The 18,514-nt window shown below is 38.6% G+C and overlaps 2 protein-coding genes, 2 long non-coding RNA genes and 1 pseudogene across 6 annotated transcripts; 3 read left to right on the plus strand and 2 right to left on the minus strand.

The window, feature by feature from the left end:
• Positions 1 to 1,143: 1,143 nt before the first annotated feature.
• LOC148932362 (uncharacterized) lies at positions 1,144 to 2,519 on the minus strand. Its single transcript, XR_016135159.1, has 2 exons — positions 2,390 to 2,519; positions 1,144 to 2,209 (listed from the first exon to the last, which is right to left on the minus strand). It is a non-coding gene; the product is annotated as an uncharacterized LOC148932362 (long non-coding RNA).
• On the plus strand, positions 1,424 to 3,568 carry LOC125205173 (Protein kinase superfamily protein). Its single transcript, XM_048103999.2, has 3 exons — positions 1,424 to 2,132; positions 2,206 to 2,289; positions 2,380 to 3,568. Exons 1-3 carry the CDS (start codon positions 1,424 to 1,426, stop codon positions 3,435 to 3,437), a joined length of 1,851 nt encoding a protein of 616 aa, XP_047959956.1. The 3' UTR covers positions 3,438 to 3,568.
• A 3,989-nt stretch (positions 3,569 to 7,557) lies between these two features.
• Positions 7,558 to 8,303, minus strand: LOC148932363 (cyclin-dependent kinase G1-like; annotated as a pseudogene).
• A 1,030-nt stretch (positions 8,304 to 9,333) lies between these two features.
• On the plus strand, positions 9,334 to 13,846 carry LOC125211792 (uncharacterized). Of its 3 annotated transcripts, XR_016135069.1 has the most exons (5): positions 9,334 to 9,764; positions 10,583 to 10,913; positions 11,069 to 11,379; positions 11,450 to 12,391; positions 13,072 to 13,846. It is a non-coding gene; the product is annotated as an uncharacterized LOC125211792 (long non-coding RNA). The 3 variants fall into 3 exon arrangements; XR_007174566.2 differs by having other exon boundaries at positions 9,335 to 9,764; positions 10,583 to 11,379; XR_016135068.1 differs by having other exon boundaries at positions 9,335 to 9,764; positions 10,583 to 11,379; positions 13,092 to 13,846.
• Positions 13,847 to 16,069: 2,223 nt separating this feature from the next.
• Positions 16,070 to 18,031, plus strand: LOC148932364 (3-hydroxy-3-methylglutaryl-coenzyme A reductase-like). The gene has a single exon (XM_089064718.1). The coding sequence runs from the start codon at positions 16,197 to 16,199 to the stop codon at positions 17,877 to 17,879; it is 1,683 nt and encodes a 560-aa protein (XP_088920844.1). The 5' UTR covers positions 16,070 to 16,196; the 3' UTR covers positions 17,880 to 18,031.
• The last annotated feature ends 483 nt before the right edge of the window (positions 18,032 to 18,514 follow it).

Below are 18,514 nucleotides of genomic sequence, written 5' to 3' on the forward strand. Positions count from 1 at the left end.
ATTGGAATAAAATTCTCGAACCATAACACGCGATACTCTAACTATTGCAATAAGTCTTGTAGAGAAAAATCCTCTTTTCACAAGACAAATTACATCATGGTTAATGCTCATGGATTGACGTATTATCCCTAGAGATGAAACAACTTCCTCCTAGCGTATATAACATTTCAAACCCGCTAGACACCGGTGAACTTGATGGTACTCCAAAAATCATGCAATACAATGTTACTAAAATGTAATAAAATGTTGAGAACTTGAGAGTGAATGGAGAGTGCTTTTGTTGGTGTGTAATTCATGCACAACTCTATGTCTTTGCCTTTTATAGGCACAAAATTGGGACTTGACAGATCATGGAATTAAAAACCATAAATTATAAAATTAAGACACTAGAGGTTACAAAATTTGTTTAATGCTTGTTATCCTATTTAAGATTTTTAATCGCCAATTATTGATTGTAATCTAAATAAATATTCATGATAGTTATTTATACATATTTAAATTTATTCCAAAACTTTTAAATATTCAAAATAAGGCTAAAACTCATCTTTTATATGTTGACAGATAATATTAAAAATGTGTTGTCACGTCCTTTTCATCAAGTCTCTATATATATTTCATCACTTGAAGGAGAAAACAAAAAAAAATTGTTTTTTTTTTTATTATAAACATTGATATAATCTAAACCTTTCGGTTACAACAGTTAATATTTGTAGTTAGTGCAAGCAATTTATCTCATCATAAATTTTAATGGTTAATCATTCATATTATAATAATTTCACTTATTCTAATTAATGGATAATGAATTCAATAATTATTGAGAAAAATCAGTTACATCATTATGAATTGTATAATTGTATCACAAATTCATTCCATAACTTACACATATTTTAAAATAAGGACAAAATTTATAAATATTTTAAAATAAGGACAAAACTCGCCTTTTATATATGTATAGATATAGATTATCTAATTTTGTTTCATAATTATTGCGTGAAGATGTAGAGTATACTAAAAAATCGATTTAATGATCAATTTAGATTTAATCAATTTAAAAGTATATTTAAATATAAAATACCTAAAATATCTAATTATATATATACTCCAATTTATGTAAATTTATTTTCTACTCTAAAGCAAAATGAGTAGCTTAAAATTTAAAAAGTGACTTGTAAGGAGTAGTAGTATAGTAAGCGTATAATAGAGAGAAGAGAAAATCGAATTGGTGGGCGTGTTTCCAAGTCCCAAGTCCCAAGTTCCGCGACGCACGGGAATAGCACAATTGCATAGGTACGGATGCGTCCCATTCCGCAGACCAACCGTCTTCTCTTCCCTCACTCCAACAACTCCCTTTTCTCCATTTCCCTTTCATCTTCTTTCCATTTCCATTTCCCTTTACCTTTCCTCTCTCCATTTCACCCATGCCATGTCGCCGTGGCTCTTCTCTCTCTTCCTCCTCTACACTCCACTAATCCTCGCTGCCTCTCAATGCGGCACCTTCCACATCCCTTTCCCCTTCTACCTCAACTCCACCCCTCCACTCCATGACGCTTTCCACCTCTCCTGCATCAACTCCTCCTCTCTCTTCCTCACCATCGCCTCCCGCTCCTACCGCATCCTCCGCTTCTTCCCCGACGGCCTCCTCCTCGACTTCCCCAACACCACCCTCTGCCGCCACTACAACGACCTCAGGTCCTTCTCCTTCGCCGCCGATCAGCACTTCGCCATCTCCTCCGACAACATCCTCGATTTGTACGACTGCGAAGATTCCTCCCTCTGCAAACCCGTCTGCGAGAGGACCTCTCTCATGCCTTCCTGCGACGGCCGCCCCGCCGGCTACCCCTCCTGCTGCTATCCCCTCTCCGACCGCACCTCCTGGCGCCCCGGCGATAGCATCACCGCTTTCTCCAAATACGGCTGCAGGGGATTCTCCTCTTGGGTTGTTATTCCCGGCAGCAGCACCGGATTGCGGGGTGTTAAGCTCGAATGGGCTGTTCCCAGAAACTCCACCCACGCCGCCTGTGCCCCCAACGCCAATGTCGTCAATGCTACCTCCGTTGCTAACGGTTTCAGATGCCAATGCGCCGATGGATTCTCCGGCGACGGCTTCCCTTCCGGAGTAGGATGTCTCAAATGTAAGCAACTCGTCTATCTTATAGTTATACGACCAAAAATGATCTAAAATGTGTGTTTCCTAATCCGGCACAGCCTGCTTCAAGGATGGAAAGGAAGTTGATGGAAGTGAGTGCTATCAGGTTAAACATGGACGAAAAAAGGCAATCATTTTAGCCGGTATGATTATTGTATTCCTAGAAACGAAACAGTTGTAGATAAGCATGAATAAATGCTGACACCAATTTGAATATGTTATGATTGATGCAGGGGTACTGACCTCAACTCTGTCTGTCGTGTCGTTAACGGCACTTTTCCTGATGAAACGCCGCATCAGATCGGATAAATTAATCACAGAGCAGCCACATTTCCAAGCCAACATCTCCTCTCACAAGGCCAGGCTGTTCACATACCACGAGCTCGAGGAGGCAACCAGGGGATTCGGAGACAGCCAGAAGATAGTCGACAGCTCTTCCCCCTCCACACTCTACCACGGAGTCGTAGGAGGGGGATCGCGCGTCGCAGTGCAGAAAGTCGACTATTGTGACACTGAAAGCGACCTCATTCAAATCATGCTCAGGCTCGAGAGACTCTCCGCTGTTTCCCACAGAAACATGGCGCGCGTGATCGGATGGTCCATCAATGCCGGCTCCACTCCCCTCGTCGTCTACGACTACCCTCAAAACGGAACCCTGATGGACCACCTGCGCCGCGCCAGATACGAGAACGTGCCTTTCCACTGGCACAAGAGGCTCAGCGTCGCCGCGCAGACCGCATCCACCCTCGCATTCCTCCACAACGAGATCTCGCCTCCCCTGTTCCACCACGATCTCCACTCCGCGTGCATCTTCCTAGACATCGACTTCTCCGTCAAGCTCGCCGGCTTCGATCTGCTCAACGACGAAGGGAGCGGGAGGAGGAGGAACGACGTCTACAGCCTCGGCCTGGTCCTTCTGGAGATCATCACGGGGGACGCCGTGGTGGACTGCACCACCGCGGCTCTGCACAAGGGGAAGATTGAGGAGATGGTGGACCCCAGCCTGTACTACCACGAGCAGCCATCGTCGAGGCGCGAGCAGATTCAGATAGTGGTGGACCTTGCCACGCGGTGTCTGCTATTTGGAGCTGACGCCAAGCTTGGGATGGTGGACGTGGCGAGGGAGCTGTTGCATATCGCCAAGGACTGCGTGGATGGAGGTAGCAGGAGGGGACCGGCGTTGGAGGAGACGTTTTCGAATTCTAGTCTCCTTCAGATGATATCGATGTCGCCGGATTCAATCCACGTGCCATCGCAATCGCAAGCCAGGCCAGATCATATGTATAATTGATCATTTACATTCATGTAAGGATTTTTCCTAGCTAGCTTGGAGTCTACTGTCTGCGGTGTATATCACAAAATGAAAAATGTATTATTGTTAAAAAAACGAATTACTAATTAAATTGAACGTTTAGATCTTAATTACAACATTTCAATTTCGTTACCGGTGAACATGATTGGATGGGGATATAAAGTTTAGTTACAACATTTCAATTTCGTTACATCAAATAAAAACATGACATTTTTATCGCGGATGAAACTAGTAGTATCACTTGTCACCAAATATAGTAATATAGTGATATGGATCACTAAGTGTCACATACTCAAATTGTTCCATATAAATAGACTGAATGATACTACTTCCGGCCATAATAGGATCACTCTTATTGTGAACACAAGTTTTAAGAAATATAAAGAATAATGAGTTGAAAAAGTTACGGAAATATGATATCCACATTTTTATATTGGTTTTATAATAAAATATGAGTGAAGTGAGTTAGTGGAATGTGAGATCTACTTACCATTTATGGTAAAAATGAAGTGTGACTCTTATTGTGAGACGGACTAAAATGACAAAGTGTAACTTTTATTGTAGGACGAATGGAGTATTAAGGAATATCTCAAATAACAAATATAGTCTATTTTTATGAGATGGAAGGAGTATATTAATTCAACAAATTCTCTAAATCCTCCACAGTAAAGGATGTTGTATAGATAACATCAATATAAGCCCAATTATATGACCATTCTTATAGAGAATTTATAAATTTATTCCAATGTTTTCTTTTTGGATCCAACTTTAAAAATTAATTTATTATATCAGAATTTTTAAAAGAAGAATAAATTAGTTCATAAAAAAATGCGATAAATATTCCGAAATATAAACTATACTAACTAACAAAGTTTAATTTTGAAAACACATCGGTTAAATCTCTTGATTTATAATCTAATAAGTTAAGAGAAGATTCTAACCATTTGGTTAATAAAGATTTAATTAAATGCAAATTATAAGTATTGTAAAAACTCCAAACCATGATTTGGATCATTAGAAAATGTTAATAGATAACAAAATAACAGCAAAAAAGTTGTTAACATAGCGTCAACGATTGACGCTTTGTTGACAATGCATTGACACTATGTTGAAATCAAAATTTTGAAATTTTACACTGTGTTAAGGAGTTTGAAGTTTATAAGTACTCCCTCCGTCCCGCTTAAGATGACACGTTTTCCTTTTTAGTTTGTCCCAACTAAAATGACACATTTCCTTTTTTTTTTTAACTTTCTCTTTCCAATTAATATATCCAACCACTTTTTCTTACTCCTATTAAAATATTTATCTCTCTTTCTCTCTCTATTTAATACGTACACCAACATTTTCTCTCTCCAATTAAATACTTTACCAATAACTCCTAAAATTCCGTGCCGGCCAAGAAATGTGTCATCTTAACCGGGACGGAGGGAGTATAATATATAGAGTTTGTATTTTATCATTACCCTTAATTCATATATACATTTATACTAAAAGGGTACTCATACAGATTAAATAAACAAAGCAAATAGAACTAAGAAGTAAAGGAAATAACAACATATATACTTCCTCCATCCCAAGGTAGTTGAAGATTTCTTTAGGGTACGAAATATAAGAAATTGATCTGTTAAAGGTTAAAGTGAAGAGAGTAAAGTAAGAGACAAAATAAATTAAGAGAGATGAAGAAAGAATAAACTATGAGAATGATTGGGACAACATAAAAATGATTTTGATAAAAAAGGAAATGAATCAACTACCTGGGACAACATAAAAAAGATTACAACTCAACCACCTTGGAACAGATGGAGTACTATTTATTACTCTCTTCGTTCCATAGTAATAGAGTCATTTTGCCATTTTTGTACGTTCCATAGTAATAAAGTCATTTCCCTTTTTAGTAAAAGTCAACACATTTTTCCACACCTACTTTACTCTCACTTACTTTTTTCTCTCTTTATCTCTCTACCTTTTTCCATTTTCCACTTTATTCTCCATTTACTTAACTCACCTAACACAATTTTTCTTAATCTTCGCGACGAAAAGAAATGCCTCCATTACTATGAAACAGAGGGAGTATATTTTTTTATTGTTAAAACAAATTATATTGATAAAGATTGTTCATCTTTCCTTGTTCTTATATTGTGATGACTTCAATAATGTTTTTTTGGAAAAAAATGAATAAGTTTCATTTTATAGGATTACAGAATAGTTGACTTTGATATTATTTTGATTATTAATCTATTATTTAGATCATATTTGATTTTAATACTTCATGTTCCTAAGAGACGGATGCAGGTGGGGTCGGGTAGGGTCGACCGACCCCACCGCTGACCCTACCGCCGGTGATAAGCGCCGGAAAATTCTTAGGATTTTAACATAAAAACTATCGTCGACCCCACCATTTTGAAATTCCGCCCCAATCACCGGATCTCTGAACGTTGACTAGTAAGAAACGAGAAAGAAGGAGTTCTACTAATATTGAGGTTGAAATATAAAAGGGAGAGAATACATTTACAGAGTTACATTGATACTGTGGAAGGAGAAGTTGAAGAGAGAATGGAATTGGGGCGAGAGGGGTATATCTTTTGGTGGGGGTGGGTCCTACAATAATAATTAATAATAATAAAAATGATATAGTTGTTTTAATGTTTAAAATTTCACTGTATCCTATTTATCTGTTCTTTTAATTTTCTCAACTTTACTTTTTAAAAATAGTACTATTAAATAGTTTTCATTTCTAGTTATTTTTACTTTAAAGATTTAATATTCCATCAGTTGATCATTCCAAATTTTATATTAATAAAAGAATAAATCAATATAATCGTTTAAGTTCTTAGAGCTTTCATCTTTATTATCTAATGAAATAGCTTTGACACATTTTGAAGATATAAATAATTGTTTGAATTAATTATCGCTCACAATATAAGTTGATATATAAGTTGATGACACTTAAATTGTTCTAATATACCCTTATTTTAAAAATATATTTTTTAAATATTATATTTATTATTAAATTTTGAAAAATGTCGATCCCACGTATTTTATTTTCTGGGTACGTCATTGATGCTATTGATTGTTTGGCTAACAATTGAAGCATTCATTATGTTGCTTAAGAAACGCTTTACAAAATTTATGGGGATTTTTTTCCATGAAGTGAGCAAATGCTTCGATGAATACGAAGTTGAAGAAATTCGTTGAATATGAAGATAAGAAATTCAAAGGCAGTCTCAACCCTAATTAAATTTGAAGGACAAGAAGAAATTTAAGACAGAAGCTTGGTAGAATAAGTATTTTGCATACACTTTGTTGGCAATTGAAACTAAAAAATATAACATATGACTGTCCCACATCGGTATCAAGAGAAAACTGAAACTAGTATATAAGTCTCATGGGCCCTCCTCCTATCACCAATTGGTTATAGGATGGAACCCATGGATTTCTATCATGGTATCAGAGCGGGTCGCCGACTATGGGTCAAATTTAACTGACCCAGCAGTATATCTGGGCCGAAACCGAAAAAATGACTGACCCAGCAGTATATCTGGACTTAAAATTTGGGCCAAGTGGTCCAAAATCGATCAGAAAAAAGTCCAACCCCCTCCAAGGTTCACCTTGAAGGGTTTGAGGGAGGGTGTTGGCAATTGAAACTAAAAAATATAACATATGACTGTCCCACATCGGTGTCAAGAGAACCTTGAAGGGTTTGAGGGAGGGTGTTGGCAATTGAAACTAAAAAATATAACATATGACTGTCCCACATCGGTGTCAAGAGAACCTTGAAGGGTTTGAGGGAGGGTGTTGGCAATTGAAACTAAAAAATATAACATATGACTGTCCCACATCGGTGTCAAGAGAAAACTGAAACTAGTATATAAGTCTCATGGGCCCTCCTGGTGATACTGAAACTAGTATATAAATCTCATGGGCCCTCCTCCTATCACCAATTGGTTTTAGGATGGAACCCATGGATTTCTATCGCACTTTATTTTGAATTAGTTTACAGTCGACCACACAAAAACAATATTCCATTAAAGAAACTTGTATTTATTTTATTATGACATGGTGAAGATAATTATATATTATGTACAATCAAAGTCGAGCGTTATTCTGCAAACCAAGCATGATTGAATGCGTCTTTGGCAGTTATCCTATCCTCTTTTTCATACGCCAAAAGCCTTTGGAGCAAGTCAAATCCGACTTCAGTCAGCGCCGCCACGGCCAGGTTCGGAGACGCCGCCGCCAATTCCTTCCGGAGAAAACTGAAGAGCGGGTTTATGGTCCATTTGATGCACTGAAGAAGCTGGTGGCACTCGGACTCCCCTCGGAAAAGCACCCGATCGAGCAGGAGCTCCGCCATGGTGGCCCCCACAGACCACATGTCGACAGATCTTGACATCGATATTGTGGCCCAATAAGATGTTGGAGGGCTTGAGATCCCTATGGATGATGCCGTTATGGTGGAGGAAGGCAACACCCTTGAGTATCTCCTCCATTATGTACTTGATCTCCAAGAGCGCGTAGGGTTTGTTGCCTCCACCGCTTGAGGTCCGACATCATGTGCTCCATCACCACGTAGGCGCGCTCACCACCCGCCGCCTGCTTGAACCCCACGATGCATGGGTGGCGCGGTAGTGATTTCAGGATACTGATCTCCATTAAGGTGGAGGGGCACAGCCCGCCCACCTCCTCCTTCATCGCCACGATCTCTCCCGTTTTCTCGTTCCGAGCTTTGTACACCACACCGTAAGTGCCCCGGCTGATCTCCTCCAGAATCAAGTATTCGTCGTCGTTCGGATCATCGCTCGAATACGTGTAGTCCACCAAATAAGCAGTTCCTAATCCGGCCATTATTGCCATACCAATCAATTCCAATTTCGAAACACAACAAACAAACTCAGATTAATTTTGTGAAATGACCAGCCAGAATGATCGATTAATTACATATATACTACAATCAAGCACAAATTATCTAGTTTAGAGTCCCACTCCTAATCCTATTACAACTCATTAATTAAGCTCTTAATTAGGGTTAACGCGCCTGATTTCTTTTGTTGTCAGATCAGTATTACATTAGTGGATAGAATAAATTAATTCAATTATGGTAAGTAAATTTAGGATAAATCTTCACGGACCCTAAATTTAGTGGAATATATGACCTATTTTTCTATATTAGTTTTATAATAAAGTGTAAATTAAATAAGTTTGTAGAATGTATGACCAACTTACTAAATATAGTACTCCCTTTGTCTCCCATAATTTGTCACCATTTGACCCGACACGAGTTTAAGAAATGTGAGTGAAAATGAGTTAGTGGAATATGAGGTCCACTAACAAATATTAATAAAAATGAAATGTGTCAAATTTTTAGGGACGGAAGAAAAAGAGAATAGGTGAGAAATTTTCAGGAACGGAGGGAGTAATAAAAGTGAAATGGAATGCTTATTGACGGACATACGAGAAAGAAAAATAAGGCCTTTAATGACCGATGAAAGAAGTAAAAAATAAATATGACAAGTATTGACTTAAAAAAAAAACTAATGACAATTAATAGACATATGAAGTAATTCTAGGTACTTGAATTTTTATTTTTATTTTCTTACTATAAAATTAATTGAGTACCCGTAGTTCTATTTGGGCAACCTGACCATAGTAAAAGATTACGCAGTGTTTCTAAAATTACTCCCTCCGTCCCATTTAAAATGATATTTTTTTTTTAGTTTGTTCCAATTAAGAAGACATATTTCTTTTTTTTTAAAAATAATTTTCCTCTCCAATTAACACATTCAATCACTTTCTTTCACACCTATTAAAATATTCCATCTTTCTTTCTCTTGCTATTTTAATTCTTACATCCATCTTTTCTCTCACAAATTTGTCGATTTAATTATGCAAACAAAATTAAAATTCTAACAGTCAAATCCATTATCTGCATTGAGCTTGAGATTCTGAATCCTGACAATCAAATCCATTATCTAGACGGCGAATGTGGTTTCCGGAATTGGAGAGGTAGGGCGGTCGATGCGGCGTCTCAAACCCTAGGCGGGGCGTCCCGCTGTGGTTGGGTGCTGGGGCCTTCGCTCGACAAGATCATAAGAATGTGGCTTGGAGGAAGGAAACACTCCCAACTCGTCTCCTCCTGCAAATCTGCTCTGCCGACGACCCTTCCGATCCCGCCTCTTGCTGACTTCCAGCTTCAGCCACTCATCTCCGCCCTCGATTCGGCCTACCCCAAGGTCGTCGAGCCGGGTCCTGACACCTCCTCATCCTACATTTGAGCTAACTAGTGGAAAACAGCTTAAGTTGTCGTCGGTATGATTACTTTCTGGCCCTCATTTTGATGCTGCTCTGCTATTTTTTCTTGCTGAACGCAGTCTGAGTGTATTTCACCTTGATGTGCCTCACTGCCTCCTCATCTCATATTTGAGGTTATGAGTCTTAATTAGTAAAGATTGTTTCTGGAAAGTTTTTGCTGATTGATCTGGTTGATTATCTTTTTTGATTAGGCATCTTTGGTTATGCATGTTGTATCATGGATTTAGGTCTTTTGCTGTCAGTTATAACCATGCATATCATTCATAATATGATCAAGCTTTTTTTCTAGTTCTCACTCCATATATTGTTTTACCTCTCAGCTATACAAATTTGCTGTGGTTTTTTTTTTTAAATCTATTCTGTCCCAAGAAATTTATGGTATGTGTATATATTTTTTTTTTTGCATATTTTTGTACTCCCTCCGTCCCAAGATAAGTGACTTGTATTCCTTTTTGGGGTGTCCCACTTACTATAAGTGACCTATTTTCATTTTTAGCAAAAAGTCATCTCTCTTACTTTATTCTCCACCTACTTTATTCTCTCTTCTCTCCTCTACTTTTCCCTCTCTCATACTTTACTCTCTCCACTTTAACTTATTTAAATACCATTCCTTAAATCCGGTGCCCAAAAGAAGTAGGTCACTTATCTTGGGACGGAGGGAGTATTTTTTATAGCTTGTGCAATTTTTAATAGCCTTTTTGTGTTTTTGTATGAAGCGTGTGCATATTATTACCTCTCAGCTATATAGGATTTTAATAACCTTTTGTGTCATTATATAGCTTGTGCAGATTTTTAACACCCCTAGATATTTGCAGATCTCGCAATGGCCTCCAAAAAACTGCTCTAGGTCCACCACCTGGTTCAGTTTCCTCCTTATCACCTGTCCAAGATATGACATGTCGTTATGAATCAGTTAAGTGCCTGGTTAGGATAATTAAATCAATGGAATCATGGATGGACCAACAACTGAAAGCTGGAGAACATAATCCGACAAAGTCTTCTGATAATGAAAACGTGGCTGAGAGTCTCAGTTACCACACTGATGATGCAACTAATGCTGATTATGAGCCACACCTAGAAGCAAACTCTGAAATATATGATGCTGCAACACTGGATTAGCTTAGAGCTCATAAGTTGGAAATTCAGGTTTGTTTATGATTTCACTTCAAGCAAATCTATTCCCTCAAGAATTCTTAATAGCTGTCTAATCTAAACATGAGAACAGGGTTGCATTAAGAATACAAGCATTTATAATGTAAAATTAGCTGTCTAATCTCTTAATAGTCTAATAATTTATTTAGTGGCAGAGTTGTTATGATTTTGGAACACTTTAGTGATTATGTCAGTGTAATGGATGCCGAAAGGCACTGCACTGTTCAATAGAAAATCATCCAAGGGAATTGAATTCTTGATAAAATCCAAAAAAGTTGGTAGCTCCCTAGAAGAAGTGGCCCATTTTCTGAAAAAGATAGACCGCATCATGGAAAAATTTGCGGAGCGCTATTGTAAATGCAATCCAAACTCGTTCACCAGCGCAGATACAGCTTATGTCCTTGCTTACTCAGTCCTAATGCTCAATAATGACGCCGATAATCGTATGGTGATGGATAAGGTGCATTTCTAATACTTTAACTTCCATAGTGTCGGTTGAAGAAATGATGTACTAACACTTCCCCTTTTAGGTACATTTCTTCCTATGGCATCCATGTCCACTCGCAGTGTTGGAGTGACTTTGAGGAACGACAAAGAGAAAGCACAGTTGAAGAACCTGTCACCCCCCACTAGCCAGCCTTCAAGATACTCCTCATTGGCTGTCATAAAGGGTCTCGGCATCCAGCAATGCTGGGATACATTGGTTAGAGGGAGGCTTTTACCATCTTTTCCATGAGAAGTGTGCTCATATAAGGCATTGACAGTGGAGTTCCTCAGCACATTGCAACTGATTTACAGTGATGAGGAGGAGTTGGAGGCCATCACATTTCGGCACACCAAAAAGGAGATCACGCTAACTCCGGCTCAATTCAACGCTATATTCAAAGTGTACGGAGATCAGGACAGAGCCATTTGGCAAGAGCCGGAGGACTTTGATAGAGATTGGTTCTGGCTGGCAATCACACGTCAGCGGGACTCCACGGCCAGGTTCAACCCTTCAAGAGCCAAGAGTAGTGAAATAAGGAACCCGGTTTTGCGCTACATGCACAAGGCATTGGTGAACCTCTCGTTTGCCCACACAGAGTCTGGGAGTGTCCAGACCGAGAAGCTGTTTGTTTAGTATCCATTTAGTAGGATTTATGAAAAGTCCAGGTCAAGGTACCTCAAGCGCGGAAGTAGCTGCATTGATGCGTTTGGCTGCTGATTTAGGGAGCAAACTTTCTGAAGACGAGGGGCAAGATATCATTCTTTGTTTGAAAGAGGCTGCTGAGTCTAGTTTGCCTGGTTTTGCAAAACTTCTGAAAACCATGGACAGCATCGAGATTCCCGATGTTTCTCATCCAAATAATGATATGGAACTGTCTACGGACCATGGAGATGGCTCTGAGGATGATAACGAAAACTTTCAAATGGTAGCATATATTTTATCAAGGATGAATGTCCATATTAATGTACAGCTACTTGTTATACAGGTTAATGCTCTCTCTCAAACATGCATTTGAACTGTTATCGTGTTAATTGTGCTGGTGCTTACCTTTGTTAAGCGTATCAACTATGAAATGGATGGTCTCAGGCGCGCAAATACTATTAGTTTGTATGGTATGCAGTTTGATTTGACTTTCATTTGAGCCTATTATATGTCCTCAGTGTGAGACTTTGTTTTTTCATTATACGCTGTGCATAACCTTTTTCTTATGTGTACAAATTACATACCATTAAGTAGGAGTCCTACTTAAGAATATACCAATATGTCTGATGCTAAAAACTCAATTCTCAAATTTGATAGCTTATTGGAAGCAAGGCATTGGTACTTACTGCAATACACCACGTGAGTATAAGCATAAAAATTGGTAGAATGTTCCCGACTCTGGTAAGTTTTTGGTTGAAAGCCAAAAAACCGAGAGAGGTCCTTTTATTTTATTAGAAGGTCTAACATGTCTTCCAATTAAAGCGAAGAATAATGTCTCTAGAATACGAAATATAGGCCATTTATTCACTTCGGAAGCCAATTTAATGTGTATTCTGCTGTAGTTGTTGATCCCGGAAATAACACGATTCTGTTGCAACCTTTTGAAATTCTTGTACTACTTTTATGTGTTATAGGAACTAAATTAGGTCGAAGTTTCATGCTGATCTTTCTCCCTGCTCACAGGCTGTGACTCTTATATACAGGATCCACTGGACGTCCCTGTCTGCAAATGTTGTCACCATAGTACTCGGAATCTTTTCATCGATATCATCTCATTCTCATGATTTGAACACCCAACTACATTACTTCTCAAGTTAGATAAAGCATGCTCTATCGTGGAGATCTCAGGTCCACCACTCGTGCTCTTTGAAAATGAATCATGCAAGAGCTACTTAAACTTTTTGCATGATGTACAAGTGAACAGCCCATCTTTATCGAGGGAGAAGAATGCTGAAGGCGAGCTTGTGTCTGTATGTAAGAAAGTGTTGCATATATATACCTTGAGTGTAGCGGAGTTGAATGTGTCACATAAAAACTTAGGGCAAACTGCCTTCTTCCATTAGGCTCCGCAAAGGAGGAGGAATAGCAGCTCGAATGCCTCTAATTCTATCAGTTATGCGGATTTTGGGTAGTCTAGAAAGGGTATCATTCAGGAGGCATGTTTCTCAGCTGTTTCCATTGCTGGTGGATCTCGTCCGAAGCGAGCACAGTTCAATGGAAGTGTAACGAGTTTCGAGCAGTATATTTAAGTCATGTATAATAGGTCCTCTAGTGTACAGAGTGTAAGTTGAGATTTTCTTGCTTCACTATCGGTTCTTAGGAAATTGTTTTGCTGTATAGGAATATTCCATCTGAGTACAGTCATTTTGGAACTCGACTCTTTAGAAATGTATGCACCTATACTAGTGTGGCTACGCAAGACTTTAATTCCTTCAATTTTCCTTTTATTCAATTATTATTCACAATGCAAATGTCACATATTCAATTAGTTCAGTCTGAATATTATCTATCCTACTTCTTTACGCAAATCTTAAAGTAAAATGGTGAGTGAATAAATTTCATTGGTGCAGTACTAGAGTAAAGGTTATTCTTTATGATATGCAAAAATCATGAGGTTCGTATGAAATTAATGAATCAACAACTTGTGTTATTGATAAATATTTTTTAAGATGAATAAACTTTTCTGAAAAATCGTGAGGTAGTTTAGATATAAAAAATCAACTTGCAATGAAGCTAATACAAAAGAAAACTCGTTTACTCAATGTCAACTTTTAGGAATTAGTGTATAATCTGATCTCATGATATAATTTGAAGTCTCTCGACTATTTTATACCTTATTCACATGTAGAATCTGATTTTGTTCACATGTATCTATGTATATGTGCGTGTTTGTTTTGAATTATGATGTTAAACTATAGAAGTGTTTGAAAAAAAACTATCAAGTGCATGAACATTTAATAAAAAATACTATGATCTTTACTAGAAATTGATTGTAACTTTAATGGAAGTGGCAGGTCAATTCTTCTTTGGACTGGGAAATTTCAAAGGAATTTTTTTCTTTTTTAGACAATTATTTCATAGGATTAGTTAGTCTAGAGTTTATATTAGAAAAATCAAGTCCGCACCAAAGAACAAATTGGAAAAAAAGAGAAAAAGTAAAACTGAGTCGCGATAATGCAAAAGGGCATTTATTTCTGCAGTCCAAGTAGGACCAGAATAATTTGGCATTTCACATTAACATTTTGTTAGGACTTATTGACTCAATGAAAATCAATATTTTATGATCAATGGAGTGCTGTCTACCATTTTCGCACTTGATTAAGTGTAAGAGTAACTGAATTCATTTGTTATATGGAGTAGTACTAAATTATAACTGAAATTTTGATAATATCCCTAATTTTCAAATGAAAATGGGTTGCTAACAATAATTTCAGCACCAGTTGTTTTCCACGTTCTGAATGGTCCATTACCATATTAATATTAGCGACTAACAAGTCAAATTCGAGATGCTATACCAACTAAAATATGTGATGGTGGACCCGTAAATTGAGGGCCTAATTGATCATAACTTGGTCATCAAATATTATGCATAAGATTTGAAGAATTTAAAATTAGTTTGAGTTAAAACAATAATGCAATGACATCTTACCATTCAATTCAAACACCTAATAACAATTACGTAAAATCAGAACGTATCGTACCAAAGAAATTTAAAAATTTATGTTGTCCTCTCATCTTTGTCAATATAGGCTTTAAAGTATAAATATAGCAGTAATTTAATAAATTACTATCAATTATCATAAAATCTACGTAGGGTTTTTTAAATCTCACGGAACAAATTACTGTAAAGTGGGTCAAATGACTTTAATTTAAAGTTTTCTTAAAACATATTTAAGGGTAATGTAATTCAAAACAACCTAACTAGTTAATGGAATATTCCCTTCGTCCCAGAGAAATATGTCATATTTTCTTTTTCGTCAGTTCTATAGAAATAGTCCGTATTCATTTTCTCATTTTTCCTTTATTATATATGGATTCCACGATCCACTACCCAATTTCAACTAATTTTTTTTTTATCCCAAATGACCTATTTCTATGGAACGGAGCCAGTACAATAAAAGATGTTCAATTTGAGAAACAGACGGAATTTTCAAAGCAAAGTGCGATGACCAAACTCAAATGAATAGGCGATTAGATAATTACTACTACTACTACTACTACTACTACTACTTGGTTTAAGTGGGAGAATACACATTTTTATCGATTAGATAATGACCTATTTATATGATGTCTTTGCACGAGCGAATATATGTTATCTTAGTCTGTAAGCAATTTATAGAAGTACACAAGATATGTACCTGGGTACTGAACAAATGAAGTGAAAGAAATGTTAATGTTTTAAGATAAGAAGAAGCATTGTAATTGGCAGCAATATACCAAAAGTTAGAGCTATGCACGCGTATTCAATGAAGTAAACTATTGGTCAGAGTTATACGTGTAATGCATTTGACTATTGAATTGACACACATGGCACTACGCCAATTCACTTGCTCTTTCGTAATATTCGCTCCCAAAAATCCAATTAAAGATTACAAATTGCAGCACAACTTTCAAGGCCACGAACGAGCTCAGCACCTTCCTTTTGACCACATATTCATCATAGTATAAGTAGATCATCATTAAGCATTCAATTCAATTCAATCCACACCAAAAATTTCCACTTAAAGCAGCGTTAGCAGTGCAGTCCGGCCTACTCTGCACTCCCTTTCTCTGCAACACACAAACATACCTCTAAACATTATTCAAAAATGGAAGGCCGCCTCCACCAGTCAAAGTCTAAAGCCAAAGCCGCAGCCGCTGATGAGAAGGCATCCGACGCCGTATCAGTACCAGTATACCTGACAAACGCCTTCTTCTTCACTGTGTTCTTCTCGGTGGTATACTTTCTGCTTCTCCGGTGGCGGGAAAAGATCCGTAACTCAACACCTCTCCACGTGGTTAGTCTGTCTGATATTGGAGCCATCGTGACGTTCGTGGCCTCATTCATCTACCTTGTTGGCTTCTTCGGCATCGGCTTCGTCCAGTCCATCGTCATTCCCCGCGCTCCAATTGACGAAGAAGATGACGAGGAAGAATTCGACCGCTTGATGGTGAAGGAAGATTCACCAAAACTCCCCTGCGCTGCCGCTCCCGCTCCCAAATCCGATGATGATATTCTTAAGAAGACTGAGGTTAGCGCCGACGACGAGGAAATTATCAAGTCGGTGGTGGAGGGGAAGATCCCCTCTTATGCTCTAGAATCAAAGCTGGGAGACTGCCACCGTGCGGCCGCCATCCGCCGCGAGGCATTGCAACGCATCACAGGAAAATCCCTGGAGGGGCTTCCCTTGGAGGGCTTGGATTACGAGTCGATCCTTGGACAGTGCTGTGAAATGCCAGTGGGGTATGTGCAGATTCCAGTGGGCATTGCTGGGCCGCTGTTGTTGGACGAATGTGAGTACTCTGTTCCAATGGCGACCACAGAGGGCTGTTTAGTAGCCAGCACCAACAGAGGGTGTAAAGCTATATATGCCTCCGGAGGGGCCACCAGCTCCCTTTACAGAGACGCCATGACAAGGGCTCCTGTCGTCCGCTTCGGCTCTGCCAAGAGGGCTGCTGAGCTTAAGCTTTTCCTTGAAGATCCTCTTAATTTTGAGACCCTCTCCCTCGTCTTCAACAGCTCCAGCAGATTCGGCAGGCTGCAGAGCATCAAATGCGCCGTCGCTGGCAAGAATCTCTACATTCGATTCTCATGCAGCACGGGCGACGCCATGGGAATGAATATGGTTTCTAAGGGTGTTCAAAACACCTTGGACTTCCTTACCAACCAGTTCCCTGATATGGATGTCATGGGTATTTCTGGAAACTACTGCTCCGATAAGAAGCCTGCTGCAGTCAACTGGATTGAGGGCCGTGGCAAGTCAGTTGTGTGTGAGGCCGTAATCCAAGGAGACATTGTCAATAAGGTGCTCAAGACTGATGTTGCTTCCTTGGTGGAGCTTAACATGCTCAAGAATCTCACTGGCTCTGCCGTGGCTGGAGCTCTTGGGGGCTTCAATGCTCATGCTAGCAACATTGTCTCTGCAATCTACATAGCCACCGGACAGGATCCAGCACAAAACATTGAGAGCTCCCACTGCATAACCATGATGGAAGCTGTCAACGATGGCAAGGACCTTCACGTCTCTGTCACCATGCCTTGTATTGAGGTTGGGACCGTAGGTGGTGGGACTCAACTCGCCTCTCAGTCCGCTTGCCTCAATCTGCTCGGTGTCAAGGGAGCCAATAAGGAGGCTCCTGGATCCAACGCCCGCCTTTTGGCAACCATTGTCGCCGGCTCAGTTCTTGCAGGAGAATTGTCTCTCATGTCTGCCATCGCAGCCGGCCAACTAGTCAAGAGCCATATGAAGTACAACAGGTCTAATAAAGATGTTGCTAGTATCAAGTCTTGAGCTGCTGAATGAAAAAGACCAGTGAGACTCTTGTTTTCATACAATAACAATGCTGACCATTGTAATAACGAAGGGGATAGACCTAATCAAATACTAGCTTAGAACTTTTTGTTTCACTTTGATTCCATTCAATCGATTATTCTTTCATAATCCGTATCATTGGCCTTTGCTATTGTAGGTAAGGAACTCTATCAATTCAATACTCCCTCCATTTCATTGTAATAGAGGCATTTCATTTTCTGCACTCGTTTTGAAAAAATAATATTAAATAGTTAAAGTGGAGAGAGTCAAAAGTAATAGAGAGAATAATGTAGAGAAGAGTCTTATCTACAATATTTTCTCTCTTACTTTACTTTTTCTCGACTTTAACTATTTATAATTATTTTTTTAAAATGAGTGCTCAAAATGAAATGCCTCTATTACTATGGAACGGATGGAGTACTATTTTGGGGATTTCTTGTATAAAACTTGACAACCTCTCTTGTGTTGGATGAAATTTTAATTATATTTTTAGCTTAATTTGCTCAAACAACTACAAGTCTACAACTAAAGTTATTTTTACGAAAGGAATTGAATTAGAGAACTTCTTCATCCATCTTATTTCATCTTTGGAGAACTAACCAAGACCGGGTGAT

Source organism: Salvia hispanica, chromosome 2, assembly GCF_029641045.1.
Source record: "Salvia hispanica isolate PSC_SH4W2 chromosome 2, Shi_PSC_v1, whole genome shotgun sequence".
Classification (NCBI taxonomy): Eukaryota; Viridiplantae; Streptophyta; class Magnoliopsida; order Lamiales; family Lamiaceae; genus Salvia; species Salvia hispanica.